The 21408-nt window shown below is 39.4% G+C and overlaps 1 protein-coding gene and 2 long non-coding RNA genes across 3 annotated transcripts in view; 1 reads left to right on the forward strand and 2 right to left on the reverse strand.

The window, feature by feature from the left end:
* Positions 1 to 3048: 3048 nt before the first annotated feature.
* Positions 3049 to 8170, reverse strand: LOC307023030. The gene is made up of 3 exons (XR_013803576.1): positions 7184 to 8170; positions 6879 to 6948; positions 3049 to 3319 (listed from the first exon to the last, which is right to left on the reverse strand). It is a non-coding gene; the product is annotated as an uncharacterized lncRNA (long non-coding RNA).
* On the forward strand, positions 3761 to 5953 carry lsm6 (LSM6 homolog, U6 small nuclear RNA and mRNA degradation associated). Its single transcript, XM_079689583.1, has 4 exons — positions 3761 to 3906; positions 4340 to 4445; positions 4553 to 4666; positions 5772 to 5953. The coding sequence occupies exons 2-4, from the start codon at positions 4352 to 4354 to the stop codon at positions 5804 to 5806; spliced, it is 243 nt and encodes an 80-aa protein (XP_079545709.1). The 5' UTR covers positions 3761 to 3906; positions 4340 to 4351; the 3' UTR covers positions 5807 to 5953.
* Positions 8171 to 16315: 8145 nt separating the features above from the next.
* LOC307023034 overlaps positions 16316 to 21408 on the reverse strand; it is a 56030-nt gene continuing 50937 nt past the window's right edge. Inside the window, exon 3 of the long non-coding RNA XR_013803578.1 lies at positions 16316 to 16457. This is a non-coding gene — a long non-coding RNA (uncharacterized lncRNA). The remainder of the gene's footprint in view (positions 16458 to 21408) is intronic.

A 21408-nucleotide genomic window follows, 5' to 3' on the forward strand; every position in this document is an offset into this window, starting at 1 on the left:
GATGTAAAGGTCCGACCATCAATGAGACAGTGTGCCACTGAACAGTTACAAGAGCTTTGAACAAGTGTGTTTTTAAAACAACCATTGATGCCTCAAAAGCAACAGATCCAAGCGTGCAGCCGTGCAGCGGGGGTTTCCTGCCCCCATTTTTGATGGAAGAAAGGTTTCCCATCACTTCTAAGCTATTGGCTCCATACAGTTTGGGATTACATAGAAGCATGAAGGAGGACACTCTGTCTACCAATCTGTTTTTTTTTTTTATTTGAAAACTCCCCCAAGCTTTTCCATTATCTACTCCATATCAAGCTTGACCTGAAGAGCAAACCTGGCTTCAGAAGGGTCAATGCAGTCGAGACCTTCTCCACATCTTGCACAGCCGACCCCCGCCCCCACCTCCACCCCCATCCTGCATATTGCTTTAGGACACAAGAGGGATGTGCACTCCCCTCCTCCTTATTCCCGCCCCTGCCTCCTTTGGTCCATTCTCCATTTACAACTTACAATAGCATCTCCCGTCACCATAATCTTTCTATTTCACTACCCCGCCCCTTGGGCTTAAGATGGATATGGGATTTGTCTCTCAATTGACAGCACTGCTGTTGTGCTTTCTGGCTCTGTCCACTCTTACGGATGGTCAGAGGATCCATTTGAAGAAAAGTCCCTCACCGTTTGTCCAGACATTGAGTATTCAAAACTGTAGCTTCATAGGGCTAGTGAGCAGAGGAGCCTGACAAAAAGGAACTTTAGATACCTGATTGATTATACTAATAATTATATTACGTACGAGCAATAAAATATAATGTACAGTAGGACAATTACTCATTATAATAATGCTGGCAATAAACCCTAATGGTATACCATTATTGCGGTTGCTTGTACTACTTTCTTAAAACTACTACTTCTAATACCTCTGCAACAAATACAAATGGTCATAACAGCAATCATTTAATACCATTTTGATAAGTAATATTTTGAAGCTTTAAAATTGCTGTTACCCAGGCAATAAACCTGCATTTATTAATTGTTTTGAGCAACTTGGGGGCAGCTGCACTAACCAGTGAGCACAACATTGACATAAAATCTTTTTTTTAACGTAATGATACTGTGTTAATTGTCAGCAAACAGTTGCTTATCTACACATATGGAGCAACAGAATTATTATTTTAGAGGTTTTTTTTCTCACCAATGAAGGAGAGCAAATCTATAACGAAGTAAATTAATATCCAAAGAAATCTGCCTCATCACGAGTGATTTCAAAATGTTCTCAATATATTTCATTGTTCATTAATAGTATATTTTGTTAGACATCAGATGGGTTAGAACTAGAAGCAAAAACAAAACCTGTTAATGCTTATGCATTTCACTGCTATAACAGGATGGTTATTTTAAAGGTGTACTCCTACGCAATCCAATTTTTAAAATAATGTATAGGTTGCTGAATGTGGGGCCATGTAAACCGTGGTAGGAAGTGATGCTGATGGTAATTGTAAACCCTGATGTCAATCATTACAATTAACCTCCATTTCAGCGTAATTAATATTTGTGCATTTTTTGCAGGTTACAAGCTAAACACACTCATCTCAGGGCACCTGGATACTATGATTTGTCTGGGATTGCTCCGTTTATGTGTATATGTATTAGCTCCAGTTACCAAGCTGCCTATTAAAACATAGAATGCCATTGGAGACGCAGCCTCGGTTCTAGGTTACATTTTATTTTAACAATAAATGTAATGCCCTGGAGGAAAAAAAGGATCACGTTAATATCAGATTATAGGTTTAAAATGTATTAAGCAATCAATTCTAAGTAGTTACATTTACTTCATTCAGCTGCATAATGAGTAAACATTTTAAATAGTAAAAACACTTTCTATTATGGCGAGTCAGGCCATCTATTATGATAGCAAAGGCAGGTAAATGTTAGGGCACAGAGGTCATTTATTGAAGGCAACAGAGATAAACTGGGATTTTTTTCTTTCCAAAATGTTCCTTCAAAGCGAGAAACAACGAAGGGAACAGGGGACAGGGGAGAAAAAAAATCTTCATTGAATATTCATTAACCGTTGCCTAGGTGTATACATGGCTCTTAACCACTCTTGTTTATGACTTAAGGACTTGTAGTACTGACCTTAGTTTAACACAGAAGCAGATACCAAATTAACCTCTAGCCTCCACAGGGCTAGCCATGCCCTGCTAACAAGCAACCTGTCTAGACACACAAGAAGTACTTTATGATCCCACCTCTCACAATCGCTCTCTCTCTCTGCCTCTCTCCGTCTTTCTCTCTTTCTCTCAACCTCTCTGTTAACACGCCGGCACATCCTCTCTCCCTACTAACCTCTTCTATCTTTCACCTCAACATTTCATCCCTATTTTGCCCCTGCACCATTTATCATGTACCTCCCAAGCTGTGCAGTGTTTGGGTCATGCACCCAGCTACCAGAGTTTTTATCAGATGGTGGACTTTCTCTTATCATTCACAACACAGCCTGGCCAGAGGAGAGTAAACTAATAATGGGAAGATCTGAAACCTCAAGGGTGCTTGATTTCAATTAAAGTCACAATAAGTAAGAACAATAGTAAAGCTATACAAATAAAAGCTTAATCATGTTACTATACATTTCAAAGCAGATGTCCACATGACTATTGTAAGACCAAGAATTTCATAAAAGAAGGCAGACATATCTAGCAGAACGTGCAAAGAGGTCACTAAACTCACTTACTGTGTATCATATGCACAGTATAACTATGACATTGTAAAACTGAAATATTACAATTATTTATCTCAAAGGAATAAGATGAGAGGAACAACAATTTAAAAATAATTAGCCCTCTGTCAATTATAGCAATAAAGGCACTTCATTGGTTTCACTATACACATATCATCAATGTGATTCATTCCTTCTCCCCGACTGAGAAGAACAACACATGTTTATTCCTTGTTGAGCCTAAACATTTCAGAAATGAGTGCAAATGCAGGTTATATTTCCCCAATCCAAGGTGATGTATATATTGCTTGTTTTCAATCAACCAGTCAAAATATGCAGTTCATTTGGGATGCTGACTTTAGCTTGAAAAGTGACTAGAGTGATTTACAACATATAAAAACAACTGCCAACTGTCACTTATCAGTTAATTGACTAATTGTTGCTACTTTACTGTACTTACAGTCTGCACTATGATCCAGAAATGTCTGTCCTTCCTTGCAGGCAGATCTGACCTGAACCTGTACATCTGGACTCCAGCTAAAGGCTCACTGTCCAGCAGCAGCCAGTTCTCATCTAGACTGTGACAGTTTGCAGTGGTCCATGGAAACTGTGCTGTAAAAATATAGCATAGTGCGGGGACATAGTTAGAAATGAGGTTAGAAGCATTCCAGGAATTACTTTTTATAACGCCTGGTCAAAATCTAAAACTACCTTTAATAATTTCTCCACAATAAAATGTCACAACAAAGTAGTCATATTCAGATATTAATGTTTATATTTGTAATGTAATGTAAAAATAAATTGCAAGATAACACATTTATATTTTATACAAATAAAGCAATTGTTAAATGGATGAATTTGAGCTTTTAGTTTGTATTAGGTCATTTTATTACAACACTATTGGGGAGATCTGAAATGTAAAAAAAAAACAGGCTTATCCACATACATGCAACGTTTGCAAATTGGTGATGTGTTTACAAAAACTGTGTGTTAAATAATTATAAATATGTCAAACTCTCGAAGCAGAGATTACCCAGTGTCTGTCTACATTTCTGCTCATGTAGTTTTCACTTCACACAGATTATGTACCACCGCGCTCTTAAGAGTTTTGTCCTCGCTCGGTCTCCGTATAGTACACGCCTCTGATTGGTCAGTTCACGGTCCATGCAAAATACAATCGTTTGGAAGACGTAGCTCGGGTAAGTGAAACACTACCAAACATTTAGCTTATAATAACAATTATAAAAGCAAACATCTCCATTTGCACTCCGCTTTATATTTAGTAAACGTATACAATGTACTAACAAGCAAAGGCACCCTCTCACACCATTAAGTGCAAGCATTTTCGTGACAGAGTTTGCAGTTAGCCGGTTAGCTACACTCATTAGCTAGCAGCTAACGCTACTTGTCCATACAGTGTGAAGCGAATTATTCTTGACTACATCAGTGTTTGAGTCAAAGTGGGAACATGACTACGCGTTACGCCCAGAACCCACTTAAAGACAATCGCTCCTGCAGTTGAATTAAACAAATAAACGCCATCAAGCACGAGTTAGCTGGCACGATGCTAATGTAGCTAGCTGAAGGAAACAGGCACCATAACAACGTCACTTGTTTCTGCAACTTTTTCAGATCACAGCAAAGATGAGTTTGAGAAAGCAGACCCCGAGTGACTTTCTGAAGCAGATCATTGGGAGACCTGTGGTGGTCAAACTGAACTCTGGTGTGGATTACAGAGGTAATTCAGCCGGCATGTACAACATATCCCTTTGTTTCCAGTATGTGATTACAAGTTTTAAGAGTTCTCTTATGCCTTAACAAAACCCGTGTGTGATCTGCCTGCAGGTGTCCTGGCCTGCCTGGATGGTTACATGAACATTGCCATCGAGCAGACTGAGGAGTATGTCAACGGGCAGCTCAAGAACAAGTATGGAGATGCTTTTCTAAGAGGAAACAATGGTAAGATTTTCTAATTTATTATTTTATTGCCAATTTGAAGAAATGAGCGTGAACAATGTTGTGTTGTACAAGCCAGTAGCCAAAGTGGTCATCATACCATAAACAAAAACAGGCCACAAGTAGTCCGTTTTTAACCTTTTACACTAGAAAAGGTTCGTTTTTCTGAACTAATAACATTAAACATTACTCTGTTCCATTTAAGTATCCCTGTGTACAATTAAATATCATCTTAATCCTTTAGAGATGTCTTTTGCTCAGTCTTAGAGCGTTGTGGGCAGAGATATGTGTTTGATAGGGTCAGATGGTGCGACTTAAGAAAACAATTGAAGTGACTACACAAATCGGTACTGTTCAACAAAAACAAAGACAACCGTCAGAAAAGCACTGACATTGTATTCATATTCCCCCCCTCATTCGTTTAACAAAAAAGAAAAAAAGTTTCATTTACTGACCCCTTTGATTGTTCCAAAAATTGTGATATTGCTGATGCTGTAGGACCTATTATTGTGACTGAAGTTCTCTCTCAATTGTTGATAAATAAAAAATCCCAGCATGTTTCATTATTTTAGTATTCACTTTAAAATCAATGTCTTCCTTCCTGTCCTGACCTACACCAGCCATGTGCTGTATTTACTGTTATTCCCTCTTGAGTATGAGTCATGCTGCCCGGTGGAGTTCTCTGTGTGAAGAACGAGCCAACAGCTTAAGATGTGGCTATTTTAGTCAAAACAGAGCAGGCTCATAACCTGTTTCTCTGTACAGTCTGCAGCTGTACTCCTCCACCCTGAATGACCAGTGCAAAAAACATTTCTCCAATTGAACTCTGAAGAGAGATGTGATCACTCTGAGATCTACATCAGTGAGCCTGTTCTTAGCACAGAGAATGTATTTATGGTGTACCATGGGGAAGTGAAGGGTGACTGCAAAGAGCTATAAGCATTACGGGTCAGCCTTAAAGTACATGCATATAAATTCCATAAGAATGTACAATTGCAGGCAGCAGACTTGATCGCATCAAATGAACACACAACAAGACATAATGCATTTCAGATGCCATTGTGTTTATACAGCCTTTTTTAATGTGTAATGTTTTTTCTCTCCACAGTCCTTTACATCAGCACCCAGAAGAGGAAAGTGTAGTGAAGACCCTTGTTTTTTTATTTTTTATTTTCAGTGTTTGATATGTCGGTGGACAACTGTCCTATGTTGTTGGTTCTGTAAAGCCTGAATACCTGTGTTTGATTTTGTCAAATCGGAATATGTTAATAAATCCCCAGTTTTGATTTACATCTGATTTGGTGAATATTTTTTTGTACGCATTTTGGTTTGAACTTCGCAAAGATAACAATGTTTTTTTTCTTTCCTCAAGTCTTTGTAAAAATGTTAATGCTGGGTTTGAGGTGACGGTATCATTTCAACAGGCCTTGTTCTCAAAAAGTTTGTTGCTCATATCTTTGGATTTAATTCTTGAATTCGGGCTTCTTCACAAGTGCCAGTGGGATTGTTGCAGGGGAATACAGATTTTTGGCTTAAATCCCTCTTAGTTCATCCCTGGAGGAAGCAAATCTACCAATGTTTTACCACAAGGCTTCAAAGGGATTAGAACTCAAATTTGTAATTTGCCTGTACTAATTTTGTAGTTGATCTTGATACAAATTGCCTACAGAAAGCAATTACTGAATAGCCTGTGTACACATGTACTTAACATCCTGCGCTTGCTTTATAATTTAAGTAATTCGAACAGGTGTTTTCATTATTGGAAATAAAATAAAGCAAGTATTGTTTCACATATTAAAAAGACTGCATTTCTACTGAAAGCTCTGTTTTTTTTCTAATTATTATAGTGAAGATGAGTGTTGGTACTGGAAATGTTCCTACAGCTCTGACTCACTCCGTTAATGTACCTGCATCTGAACTTCACTGGTATCCAGCTGAGAAAATCATAAAGCATATGCCTGCATGATGGAGTACTTATACATACAAAAGCAACTCACTTTGTTTAATGCAGCATTGGAGAACACTTCAGTATGTACATGTGAAATTAAATTCTTCACTTACTGGCCATTTAAATATCCATTACTCAATAACACAAGAAAGACTGCAGCACTAATCTATAAAAGCTACCACCTGCAGGCTATGTCACTCACATGTACACAGATCTGTCAGATCACATGTTTCAGTGCTTTAACATGTCTCGCATCACACAGCTTACCTTTTGTCATGTGACTGCACATAGATGCTCTTTGTTCAGGTTGGGCTTCTGCCGTTTCCATCGACGTGCCCTGTTAAAATGAATGCAGCGGCATATGCAAGGAATTGGAAGTTTATTCCATTTCAGTGTGGCCTGTGGTAATTTAGCAAATGAGTTCAAAAGTGGCATCACCTCATTACACTAAGATAAGGACGCTATAAATATATGATTCATTAGGCTCTTAATGAGAATGCTGTAGTGAAGAGGCAGTGAGGGGAATTATTTTCCTTCCAAGTGTGGATTTTTTGAGAACCTTGTTTTCCAACCTGTACATGCGCACTCTGGCCCCTGGAAGGAGACAAAAGGCAGCCAAGGTCAGGCCCGACTTGAGAATGAAGGACGCGTTATTGATCAAACTCTGCCGAGCTGCAGCTGTAGAGAGGGAATGTTGTCGGGGGGGTTGAGCTGCAACACAGACACACACAGACACACACACACACGCACAGGCTGACATAGGCACTGAGTGATGTGTACACAGAAACGCATTGTACACAGTGCAACACACAAAGAATCATTATGGCACCTAGTGAGGGTTAGAACAGGCAAATATTTACCCACTGGAATCATAACTGAGCCGCTGGCTGTGTGGCCTTAGAGGGAACCCAATTAATACTATTCACGCAAATGACCTAGTGGCAGGCATCATGCGCTTTTAAACAAAAGCAGGGAAATGAAGCATTCACTTCCTCATTTTGCATGATAACAGAGTATTGATGTTAGCCTCACAACCCTTTTTCAAACGAGACAGTGGAAACAACCCTCTTTTTATTTCACAAAGCTTCTTTCAAGATGCCTTTTACCCCTTGTCGTGCGTAGTTTGTTTAGGGCACTGGTCCACTATCTCCACTCCCCCCATAAAAGCAGACGGGCTCAGGGTCTGGCTGAGGATGCTGCAGTGGTTCAGCGTTGACGTATGGAGGTGAGTGATGGAGAGGAGAGGACAAAGGAGAATAGAATAGGTGACAGTCTTGTTATGTGGGAGAAAAGAAAGGAGGAGACTCAAGTCTTATAGCACCACCAGCTGCCCGATGTACAAAACTACAGTGGAGTCGCAGGAGAGAGGAAGGAAGGAGGAGGGGGGAGGGAGAGGGGAGTACGACTTTGACCCTGACTGATCACTGCAGCATGACTGTCTAGCCTTTTCACAAGGGATCAACGGATGACAAGGACAACCTGAAAACCAGTGATTTTTCCCCCATGTTTGACTGTACCATGTTCTTATTTGGACAAGGACTCATTTCTTTCTTCTTCTATGCAAATCTATTCAGAGTCGATCTTTTCATATGAAAGGTTTAGCCAGGGTTGAGAGTTCGCTACACATAGGGAGTCATTTTTCTCTGCCTCGCTTATGTCTTTTCTTCTTATTGCAGTATCAAGGTGAATCATGACACGATAAATGAATGTGTCATGTGTGTGCAAAGTAGGAATAATGTGTTGAATGTACAGAGGTTAAAAACATATCAGAAACACCTTAAATGCAATGCTAAACCAACACACATTACATCCTCATAACTTACCATAGGGCTTAATCAACTCTTCTCTGGACTGTCTGTCTGTAAACAAAGCATAAGAAGATTAACAAAGATTGGGTTTTGGGCAATTTATGGATATTTATTAATATCATCATATGAGACTAGATATCGTCTCAGATTTTGGCTATTGTAAATGTTAGATAAGATGCCATTTTCTACATTCAACCAGGATGTTCTAGCATTTTTATTATTTGCATTTACTTGCTTAGTCAGTAAATCCACATTACTGATGATTACTTATTATAATTCTCATTGTTTTAACATTTTGTGAAAGCTTCAATGTTCTACCCAACATATTGTGATATGATTATGTTCCTACTGCTAGTCCTACATTACACTTTCATTGTGTTTGCATAGATGAAAGTTGTATACCGGTTTTGCATGTGTACAGACTCCTCTCTCCTAACAGTGGACGTACTGTCCCGTGTGAACTTGACCAGTGTTAACCTCCACTGACAGCCTGTCATGTGGTTAGGATGTAAATGATGGCAGTGACCTCCCAAACTGTGTCTCTGCTCTCACATTCCTCTGGCTGGGTCAGAGGTCCTGTGAGGTTACTGCAGGATAAACAAACACCTTAGAAACGGCGTTACAATGGCTGGCTAATGTTGAAAACAGCTGCTGTGGATTATAAACTGAACACTCCTTGTTTGGCTATTAATCCATTAATCAGATGTGGTGATTCCTATGAAAATATATCAAGATGAAGTTGTGCGTCACTGGTGTTTGGATCCAGAAGGTTCTCTGCTCCACTTCCTTGTCTCTCGGTAACATAAATCCAAGTTCAAGTTTGACGGTTGTTTTGATCCTAATAGAGTGTGAGGGGCCTGTGCTAGCCTCTGCCGCTCTGCAACCCCTAGGCTCTTTATTTAGCCCCGAGGACAGTCAACCTTGGCCAGAAATGTGACCCTTGACTTTCTTATCTGGAAGAAGCTATTCCCAGCATGGACAGGGGCTCCTGTGATTTATCTTGGCTCCAAATGGCTGCGTGATGCAGATGGTGAGGTTAGAGGAGCATAACTAGGTACCCTTCAGTAAGCCAGAGAGCAGTACTGTTGCACTCTCAGAGCGTTTAATGTGTTGGAGAGGCTCTAATGCTACACTCGCAGACAACAGCCAAAAAAAGTGTTGCATGCTACAGTAACACAGTCCACGTGAGTTCTTGAACCTTGACCCCAAAAGGCTCTCCAGCTGTCACACAACAGAAGGGTCTATTTTGGAAACACACTTGCCTGAAATCTCTGACTAGATTATAAGCATATTGTATTATTGGCCCTGACCTGACCCACTTACACCACAACAAGCTGGGAGGATGTGAATACAAAGCACATTGGCACTCTTTATCTCAGCAGGCTAACAGTTGTTTTGTAGATTTGTGTGTTCTGTGTTATTAGTGTGTCCTATGAACTTTTGTTTAACCTGTTATAACATAGAGGTGAGGCTTCACAGTTTGGGTTAAGTGGTTTCTTTTATAAACTTCATTACAATATATATTTGAATGTATGTGAGAGGCTATCTTTCACATCTGAAGACTTGAGACTGAGACTCAATTCAGACTAATTGCACTTTTCCACTGCAGCACGGTTTAAGCGGGCCGTGCTTTTCCACTCGGGCTAGTTCCGGCTCAGGGCTACTTTTTCACCTTTTTTCTGGCGCTACAAAATCGAGGTTCTTACCGGGCCAACAACCGGGCTGAATATGCTAAACTAGTGACGTAAACACTCGACTGCTGATTGGTCAGAGAGAATCGTCACAATCGTTGCGCGAGTTAATCCCTAAGCGTCGCATATATCAATCGACGCTTGCAGCATTTTTGAAAACAAAGGAGTTCAAAGAAATGGCAAAAAAAAAGCACGCCGTGGTCAGTTGATGAAGTGACGACGTTCCTCCATCTCGATGCGGATGATAAAATCCAGCGGGAGATCGACGGCACAACTCGCAACTTAAAACATCACAAAAATTAGGACTTGGCCTTGACTGCTCTTGAATTTGATTTAAAACTTGAATGGCAAATGATTGAAGTCTCCATAAGCATTTGCTATGACTGAAAGATCCTGAGTGGGCAGCTACTGAGCGGACCTTGAGGTGAGGTTATTTTGTCAGCTACTGTTTCCAATATTAAAACTTAAAGGTCACCTATTATGCAAAATCTCCTTTTTCATAAATGTTATACATCAATATGCGTCCCCTCTGTGTAAAGAGATTCTGAAAGTTTCAGGAAAAAAGATTAGCTCACTTTTTGTCCTGATCCATTTCTATAAAAACCTGTCTGAAAATGAGCTGATCAGATTTTGGCCACTTTATGATGTCATAACGATTTGTTGGCTTGTGTAACCATCAACCAATCACCAACCAAGGTAACCCCCCCCCCCCCCCCACCTCATCACCTGAATCTCCTCCTAGATCACCATTGTGTTCTTGTTAAACAAATATCTCTCAGAGGGGCGTGGGGAGGGGTTCCTTATTTTCATCTAAAGTAACAGACAGAGAATCAGCACTTTTGAAACAGGGCTGAAACAGAGGGGATTATGGGATGCTGCAATGATCTGTTTGGTATTTCAGCAAAACGCTTCAGAGACATGTTTTGTATATATCTGAGACCTATAATATATTGATGTAAAACAGTAAAATATGGGACCTTTAACTTTGGACCTCAACCATTTAGCAAACATGGACGAGAAGTCAAGAAAAGATTAAAGAGTGAGAAATGCTCACAGTTTTTAGCAAACAAGATTAGTCTCGTCATGTTAGACGTGTTGAATAGCAATACAGCGTGAATATTTAATTATTTGGAGAGGAATATGACTCAACTTTGTAAAAACACGCTCAACACAGCTTTGAAACAAAACGCTCAAATGTCTCATCATTCAGCGTCTGAAAGACTTAAAATCCCCTTGCGGGTTTGCTTTGACAAAACTTTGACTTAAAAACAGTCCTGTTATCTTATTTCTACTACGTCCCCTTTATTAGGGAATATATAATGTCCTCATTTCCTTAAATTCAATTAAAAAACGTTTTCGATCTGAAAGACAATCAGACACCTCTTGTATTCAATTTATGATCTACACAGGTCAAACTAATAACATTTTAAAAACCTGTGTACACATTTAATAGTTCTGCTTTTATTTTCTTCTTTGTGTTTGGTCTAAATGTGTTGGTTTATCCCTTTTTTAGAACAACTTATCTTCCATTTGGGGGATGAAATAGTCCAATTACAAAACACTTTGAACAAGGAAGTGGAAGCGTATTGAATCGCCGTCTCGGGACCTTATCTCACCAATAGTATATTTAGGAATGAGATCATCATCACTTGTGAGCAATAATTAGTGAATATGAAGTAATCAGGGCGTGTCAAAGAACCATTTTCAGTCGCCTTTTTACTTCAGATAGGCTATTGCTTGTTCTGTATTGTCAGCCAAGTCCCACTCCTATGCATATGAGATTTGCATGAAATACAAACTAACCCTGCACTCAAGCAATTAGCCTCCATTACGCTGGCGTTCCAATTGCCAATTTGTCTGCCATGCAAGGTAATCCGCAGTGTTGCTGGCACGCACCCAAAATGGTAATAATGTTATTGTAAGAGTCCTTTGTCGTTGTTTCCTCTCAGACTAACGGCCACGGGGCGGCTGGTGTGTCACTGGAGGAAATGTTGAGGAAGTGGAAATGTTTGCACGGCAGTCAGGAGTCGAGACATGACCCTTTGCCTCCAATGCTGGAGTGCAAAGGCTTAAAGGCTGCAGCTGCTTAGTCTTTAGTTTTACTCTCTCTTAATGGGTCATTCAGGGTTGTCTTGTTCTGTGGTTGTGTTTTCTTTTTAGTCTTGTGTTGTGACAAAAAAGTTGCTATAAATCAACGTTTTTATATTTACAATGTATTAAATATCCGGTTCCCCTTAGCTCTACAGAGAGTTGTATCATATTTAATCTAATTGTTTAGGTTTGAAAACCAGCAAAGGTCTTCTTTTCTTATCAGTGTTGCTTTAAGCCACAGCTATTTTCATCAGGTAAGCTCTTAAAGGTGGAAATCAGGAGTTGGTAAAGGAAAAAATAACTAGTAGGAGGGGCAATATTGACCTTATCCAAACATGTTTTGAGAAAAAAAGAAAGGTTTAAGGTAAACTGTCTCTTGTAAACATCCATTACCGTTTATACACCAACTTGATTCCACTTTGACCTATTGTCCTGGCCGAAAGTGCTCACAGTGTTCCTCTGCAGTGTGGAATTATTACTGACATTTTGGATGCAATTAATTTCAGGTTAAAGTGTTAGAGGTGTATAATCTCCTGTTTTTACAACCTTTCTGAAAGCCTGACCTCTCTTATTTGTTACCTTATCGTTTTTTTGTTGAATTGATACTGCAGTGTGCCCCAATGTCAGCTTTGGTAATGTTATTATAACTCAGAACTATGAAAATAAGACCCAAGTTGTTACAAACAGGAATTACCCTTTACTGATATTACAGCTTAGCCTTTTATTGTGTGGCTATCTGACTGTGTGCGTTTGGATGTGTGTTATTTTCCCTTTGTGTTTCCTAAGTTATGGAGCTCAGTGGTTTGACTCGCCGCACTCAGAGTGCCTGTGATATTGCTCAAGGGTAAAGCCAGACAGCAGAGTTATGACTTTAGCCCATCTCCGGCCATCAGGGAGGTCATAAGGAGGCTACAGTCACACACACACAATTTACCTAACACACAGGGACACACACTAAACAACCATAATCTATCAGAAACACACACATGCACGGACGCACACACTTGGACACTGGACAAGGGCCATGTATCGAAGTAAGGGCACTGTCATAAACACAATTACAGCCTTTCAGTCTTGGACCTGGGATAGTTCTCTCTTCTCCAAGTGTGTGTGTGTGTGTGTGTGTGTGTGTGTGTGTGTGTGTGTGTGTGTGTGTGTGTGTGTGTGTGTGTGTGTGTGTGTGTGTGTGTGTGTGTGTGTGTGTGTGTGAGAGATAGACAGACAAAGATAGGAGAGAATGTATGTGAACATTTGCGTCACAACATATTATGAGGCAGACGAGGGAGAGCACCTTTCACATCAAGATATAATTTCCCGTACAGGAACAAGAGGCCATTAAATTCAATGTGACACTGCCCAGGTTAGCCTCTGATGCTTTTTACGTGGGCGTGTCACTTTGAGAGTTTTTAACGACCATCACGGAAAGTGGAGAGGCGATGCCCTCCAGTCCCCCCCTCGCTCTCTCTCTCTCTCTATCTCTCTCTCTCTCACACACACACACACACACACACACACACACCTTTGGCAGAATGAGCTGGTAGGATTGGAGAAGCAGCTTTTATAGGGTAGAAGGATATTAAATGTAAAACCTAGGAGACTTGTATTAAGTGCCAAAAGGAAAGGGGCTCCTTTTAACTGTGCATACAAATTGCAACTCGGAATACATATATTTTTTGTTTGTTATGACCAATGATGTAATATTCTCCTTAAGAAAAGCTTGTATAACTGTCAGATTAATGTGAGGTGATGTCTGGTGTTATTTGTATGTTATCTCGGCCGTCCCCAGTCACCTGGCTGCTGCACTTTATCTTAGCTGTGTTTTCTACATTTTCAAGACATATCTAAGCCCCTTGTGCCCTCTAGTGGCAGAGCTTGGATGTGATTTCCCTCTCAGCCCTCTTGTTCCTTATTTTAATTGACCTGGATTTGTTCCTTTGCTTTGCTGTAATGAAAAAGCGGGAGGTGCCTCGAGACTGAAAATCCTGTCAGCTTCGCCCTGCAGCAATTCCCACACCCTAAAACTGGGTCCCCTTCACAAGATCTACTGTTTGAAGCTGAGCAGAAATAAAAAATGTAAAAGACCTGGGTGCTTCAATGCCTTGCGATGGATGAATAATTATGAAATATGCATTTTCCAGATAATGGAGAAGGGAATTTTAATACAATTGGATGTAAATTCATTGAAGAAACACTTTGGCATATATTTGTGTGGGGCTTGTACATGAGTTTGTCTTGTATCCTTATTTCTCTGTGTAAAGAGATGGTAAAATATTCATCCGGCGTTTCACATTGAGTTTCCCTTTATTTGAAAACATAGAAAATGAGCGGAATCACTTTTTAAAAAACAGAAACCTGTACAAATGGGACATGTGCTGATTCGGGTCCTGCTCTAAGGGAATATGAAAAGGGATATCCGACAGATACACATACATATTCATTCTGTCTGTGTCGACTTCTCCATGCCGCTGAGACTCATATTATCAATACAAGGCAATCAATAATCGACATCATGAACAAGGTCATTCAATCAGAACATGTTGGATTAAAAATTAAACAAATATTAAATTAGTTTCAGAAGGAGATGAAGAATCCAACTTTTTAATTCAAAGATTATACAATCATTTGATAGTTACAGAGACCTTCCATTAAATAAATACTGTATAAATATACAAAATACTGCATGTATGTGTAATTAAAATCAATCATCCCAGCAGTAAAAAAAAGAATAGATCTTCCCATTTGTTAACGACTGTAAGACTGCTGTGGGTTAATATACATTCAAGTTACTTTGTAAAAAATACAGATCTCCGATGATTAACTCATAACACAGTGTGGTATCACATCAAAAGTATATTTGAGGAGGAATTCACCCTCAGTCCTTTTGGATTTTTACTTTCCTGTTGTCATAACAGAGGTTATGTCCCTGCAGTTATACACTTAGACCATCGTCCTGTTTAATTTGACACATGATGACTCATCAGAGGTTTCACTCTTACATTAAAGCCTGGTGACACATTAATGGCCTCTACATGAAACAGAAACCTCTCGGTCTTCATCACTCTTCTTCGTGATGCAAAGCTGGATTGAATCATCTTTGCTCGGGGCTGGTAGCAGAGAGCCTGGCAGGCTGGGGTGGAGGTGTGTGTGTACATGTTTGTGTGTGTGTGTGTGTGTGTGTGTGTGTGTGTGTAATTTGTTGTATGTTTGTGTGTGCGTTCCGTCCTAATTAAGCATCAGCAGCTTCTTGGACCAGGGGGAGGCAAGACTTCATAGCCATTAAATCAGGACAATGCTTTTTGTGTCACTGGTGCTGGCATAAGATGCCCTGCCTCCCCTCCTTCTCCTTGCATGTCCTCTTTCCCCTCACCCTCCCACCTCCTCACCCTCCGTCAGTCTTACAGCTGCCATGCAGCCTACGGTTCCAAAAATAAATGATGGCTTCCCAAGAGCATGGTCAAGGCCGGGGAGGTTGGCAGGGCTGGGGCAGTGCCTTCTCTCTGGCACGACCCCTACTGGTGGATTGTGGTCACTACGACACATTATTATCTTGTTAATAATATACACCATACTGTAATGTACATTTCATATTTTGTAGTATGTGTACATTTATTTTTATTTGTGTATGTTTATATAAATATTTGTTTTCTATTTTATCTTTTAATTGAAGTTTAAAATACCTTTATTGTATTCCCTTATTGCTCTTTTTATATTGTATTTTATTTCATTCTTAAATGGAGCAACGGTCACAAAATCCAATTCCCCCTTGAAAAAATAATCATTTTGATTCTGATTAAGGAGAGGCATGAACAGAGGCTGCAAAAAATAAAAGGAAATACAGTTAAATATAATACCAACAATTACAGCTTTTTTGCATTCGTTTTTTCCTCTTGAATAACTTTATCGCTCGTTTTCATGCATGAGAAAACATTTACAATGTTTAAGTTAATATTGGATTGCACAGGTGTTCATGCACTTTATTTAAAATGTATTTTGGGAACAAGTCATTCAATGTCTTCAAACCTAATTTACTTTCTACTAGCTGTATGTCAGATCCAAACAGATAAACATAGTGTCTTTATCTGACCTGGTGTTTGTCTGTACACCATCAGCTTGTGTCTTGATGAAAGCAAACTGGACGAGTAGAACAGGAAATGAGGTCACTGACCATTGGAAGTGGGTCAGAATGAGAGTCCTCATACAGACATGACCTGAGGCTTAGTCACTCTCAGGAAAAAGGGAAGTCAGCAGAGGACCCACTGTGTGTGAGAGAGACAGAGCAAGACAGAGAATATGTAACTTCCAGACACATCCAAACATAGGTCACTTAAGACTAGACCTGACATTATGATTGAAATTGATTTGTCAACTGAGAGGAAATGTACCTGTAAATAAAAGTTAACTAATAATAATAGATTCAATATTTCAGTCCTTTTTCAAATATGAAGATCTGCTGTTTTTCTCTGTTTTAAACTAAATTGTAATTCCTTTAAATGTGGGTTTGGGACTGTTGAAACAAGACATCAGCTTGAGTTGTGGGAGATTGTGATGGCTGTTTGTTTTTAATGGAACAAGCATTTACTTTTGTAGAAATGTTATTATAGTGATAGTTTGCAGCCCAACATAAATCAGAAATCAGTGTTACATTTCTACAGTTGTATCTATAATCAGTAAAACCAGTGTATTGGCAGTATTGGCAACATAAAACAGGGTCAGGGAAATGACAGGAACACAGACAAATATAATACAACTCAATACATGTAGCAACCTCACAAGCTCAAGGGCACCATCAAGTTGACCAAGTATTTGACACAGTCTTAGCAACATAGCTAAAATCTGAGGTCATTGCCAATTGCATGATATTGTGTAATTGTTCATATCATGCTGTTCATACACTGCGTTCGTGGGCAGTGTGCGTGTGCCCATCAGATGTTTATACAATATTAAAGTGGACCTATCATGCTATATTTGAATAATATAGTGTAGGACCATACCTATATAAGACATATCTATACTTTTTATTTTTCAAAATACCAAACAGATCATGCATTTTAGCCATTCCTCATTTCGCTCAATTTAACACTGTCTTTGAATGTTCTGATTCTGTGAGAACAGCACCATCTACAGTCCTACAGTCTACAGTAGTACAGCGTCTCCAGCGCTTTCGAACGGCAATGTCCGTGGCTGTCTCCTCCTGATTGGTGGAGTTGGCCCAATAGCCGTAGCGCCACTTCTGTGATGTCACAGAAGTGTTCAAATCTGGATCAGTCTGTATCAGATCCATTGCAGCCCCTTTTTAAGAGATTTGGGTATGGAGGAAAATAGAGAGGGTTGTGTTTTCTGACACTTGGTGAGTTCCCTGGAACACCGGGGACACATATTCATGTATACAAGACGTACAAAAGTGCATTTTGCATGATAGGTCCCCTTTAAACTGTTATCTGTATTATTTTGCAGATCAATTCAAACACAAACACACACACACACACACACACACACACACACACACACACACACACACACACACACACACACACACACACACACACACACACACACACACACACACACACACACACACACACACACACACACACACACACACACACACACACACACACACACACACACACACTCTCATCCTCACTCCATCAAACAGAGTTTCAGCTCTGTGCTGCAGAGTGGATGAAGTAGCTCGGAGGCAAGTCTTTTTGTCTGGTATTAATTTTACATATTCTGAAGAGGCCATATATATCTTTTACCCATTTAATTAGTTCTGCTGTCTCTAAGTTGGTCAGATCTATTTTACCCGTATAGGCTGGTCCAGTCATGGAATTAATCAATATATGAAATATATGCTTTGCATCTCTGAGGACTATCCGGGCTTTAATACATATTCAATGTGTGAGTTATTGTTGTCAAAGGCAGACGCATGGAGCTGCAGTTGAAGAGAGAATTGAGAGCAATTTAACTCACATTTCTACACAGGCTGTTATTGACTTTGGCATGAAACATTATGAATAATGGCGCAGTTTACTTAAATACAAATACATGTTCACTGACACAGACCAGTGCTAAGGGCCTTAGGCATTTTAGCTTGAATACTTTCCACAAAATAATTCAGGACATGTGTTGCTTGTGAAATGCAATCAAAACATCTCAATAGATGATTTATTAATTCAAACAAAAATGTATACAAGTTTTATAGATGTTTTCCTTTGACTGTTTGTGTGTGATGCCTCTGTAAATGAGAGTGGTGCAGCAGTGGGTGTCCACTAGGGGTCAGGATGACACAAAACATCCAGGACCTGCTGCGGGCTGAAGTGTTATAATCTGAGATCCTTACAAATATATTCACATAAAAATTTGGTAAGAATATACATTTTTATTTATATTTTATTCAAGTTGCAATCAATGCATTACACTTTAATATATGTTATCGTATATTTATTGTAGGGACTATTAAAAAGTTTGACATATGTTGTAACAATAAACAATAAACCTCCATAATTAACTGGATATTTATTTTGTTTTAATTAGTGACCAGAGCCCAATTGAATTTAAAATCTTAAACACATTTTGTGCAGTTACCTCAGGTACTGAGCCATGAGCAATGTAGAAACGACCTAGAGCTATATCCTAGAATATGTTGCCCAAAGTTATTAACTGTATGCTGTCTTTATAAGACCCATGGCTATATTTAAATTTGCAAACCAAGGTAGCAAGTATATTTCTAAATGTCAGACTTTCTGAAAAGTGTTTGAATCAGTTTTTGTTAGAAAGCTGAAACGGAAAAAATAAAAACAGAATGATCGAAGAACATCACATTTATTTTATTTTAAACTTTCCTCGATTCCTTATTTGACTCACAGTAATATTGTTAACTTAATTGGTCCTCGCAGCAGTTCTAGATGTACGCAACACATTTTTTTTAAATGTATCTCCAGTTAAAAATACATTTTTTATATATATATATCAATTCTAAAACATTAGTATACAGAATCAGCAATGCCCAGTTACTGGAACATCCCTGCATCACCTCCAGCCTCTAACTGGATTTTTTTTTAATGTAAATTAAATTTCAGTTCAATTTATATTTTTCTGCTGACATCTGTAGATTAAATTGGATTTTTAAAATGTGTCAATAGACAGCATTTGAACGCTCTTACAAATATATTAACGATACAAACGATTTATATTTGGGAGTGGACCAAAACAATTAAAATAAATATAATGTGTTTTTATTTTTTTATATAATTATCTCCTTCCTTTATCGTTTGTTTCGTATGTTAAGAGGATGAGTATTTAAAATAAGTTGCTATTCAAAATGTATACCTATTTATTTAGTAGTTATCTTATTTATTATTTTAATGAAGGAAAGCACTGCCAGATTTTGGTCCATCGTTCTTTCATTGACACATCCTTCACAACACAACAATATTTGTATGGGTTTAAGTCCACTAATGAAATATAATCACAGACAGAACAGAAATAACATATTTTACATATAAAAAATGAGCAAATAAATCAAAAGTTCACACTTAGTACAGGCAACAAAGGTTTGGTCTACCTGGTGAGTGACAGCAGCACTTTTTGTTATGAAGAAAAGAAAGTTTCAGTAAAAAAAGAAAAACGGCGTGAAGTTCGACTTCTTTACACTCTCACCCGTTAGCACACAACATGTGTTCCCTGTTAGTGTGTGGGCATATGTGTTGTGTATCGCAGGGTGCTAATACACACAACACAGCTCCAACATGCCGGAGCCTTTAACAAGCTGTCAGGGGCCATAACATTGTTCTCCTGCAACAGTTAACACAGCACATCAGCACAGCTCCAGGTAGTGACACCCTCAGTGCACTACAGAGCACCTCAGCGGCCTGGAAAACACACACACACACACACACACACACACACACACACACACACACACACACACACACACACACACACACACACACACACACACACACACACACACACACACACACACACACACACACACACACACACACACACACACACACACACACACACACACACACACACGCACACACACACACACACACACACACCAAAGCAGCTAATAGGCAGCAGTGTTCTTGCTTAATGGAAGTGCAGAGAGAGTTCTGCTGTTGAGGTAGATAGGGCCCTCTGGGCAAAAACACATTAACCTATTTGGAGGGCGTGAATTCTAGATGGTGTTATTAGCAGAGAGTCTCAGCACCTTGAGCTGAGCTGCACTAATACTCAGTGTGAGTTTGTGTTTGTATGTCAAGAGAGAGAAAGTAGGTGAGAAGAAGAAGAGAGAAAATTCTCTTTCAGACCCGAGTGAAAGTCTTTGCACAATCCATCTCTGAGGTGTGCATCAGCAGGTCGAAGGAGAGCCGGACTCCCTTCAGTGAGGGTTTATTCGTCATTTGGCTGCTGCACAACAAGTCAATACAGTGCACTGAAAACCGAGTGAGAAACAAACATGGCTAAAAGAAGCGGTCATCATCAAAAATGGACCAAGTTCCCAGTGGGCTTGACTACACGTTATGTTGCCTTGCCCTTTAAAAAAGAGCAATGAAATGTCTGTCACTACCACTGCTATTTTTGCACTAAATGCTTTGAAAAGAGGGGGCAATTACGCTTATGCCATCACCAGTTCTATCCAATTAGCCAATTAAGGCTAATTACAGTTTTAGCTTTGGCACAAGGGTTTTCATAATGAACCATTTATCAAATCTCCACCCTCTTTTTTTTCCCAGAAGACCCCCAGACAGCGCAGCAGCCTGCTTCACCACAAGTCCACCTTTCCCTGGGGAGTGGAGCCTTAACTGTGCTGCATATTCCCTGGATTACCTTGTTAGGATTATAAATACAATTTTATTTGACCTCTTTTAACAGGAAATGTTAATTAAATATCACTATATAATATTTTATACACACTAGCAGTCTGGGTGTATTTACAGCCGTAAATGGTAGAGCATTCATTTGTTGAGGTGACCACAGGGTCAGCAGGGCTTCTAACCTGAACTCATCCACACACACACACACACACACACACACACACACACACACACACACACACACACACACACACACACACACACACACACACACACACACACACACACACACACACACACACACACACACACACACACACACACACACACACACACACACACACACACACACACACACACACACACACACACTACACTC

This window comes from Notothenia rossii (genome assembly GCF_949606895.1).
Source record: "Notothenia rossii genome assembly, chromosome: 1".
Lineage (NCBI taxonomy): Eukaryota > Metazoa > Chordata > Actinopteri > Perciformes > Nototheniidae > Notothenia > Notothenia rossii.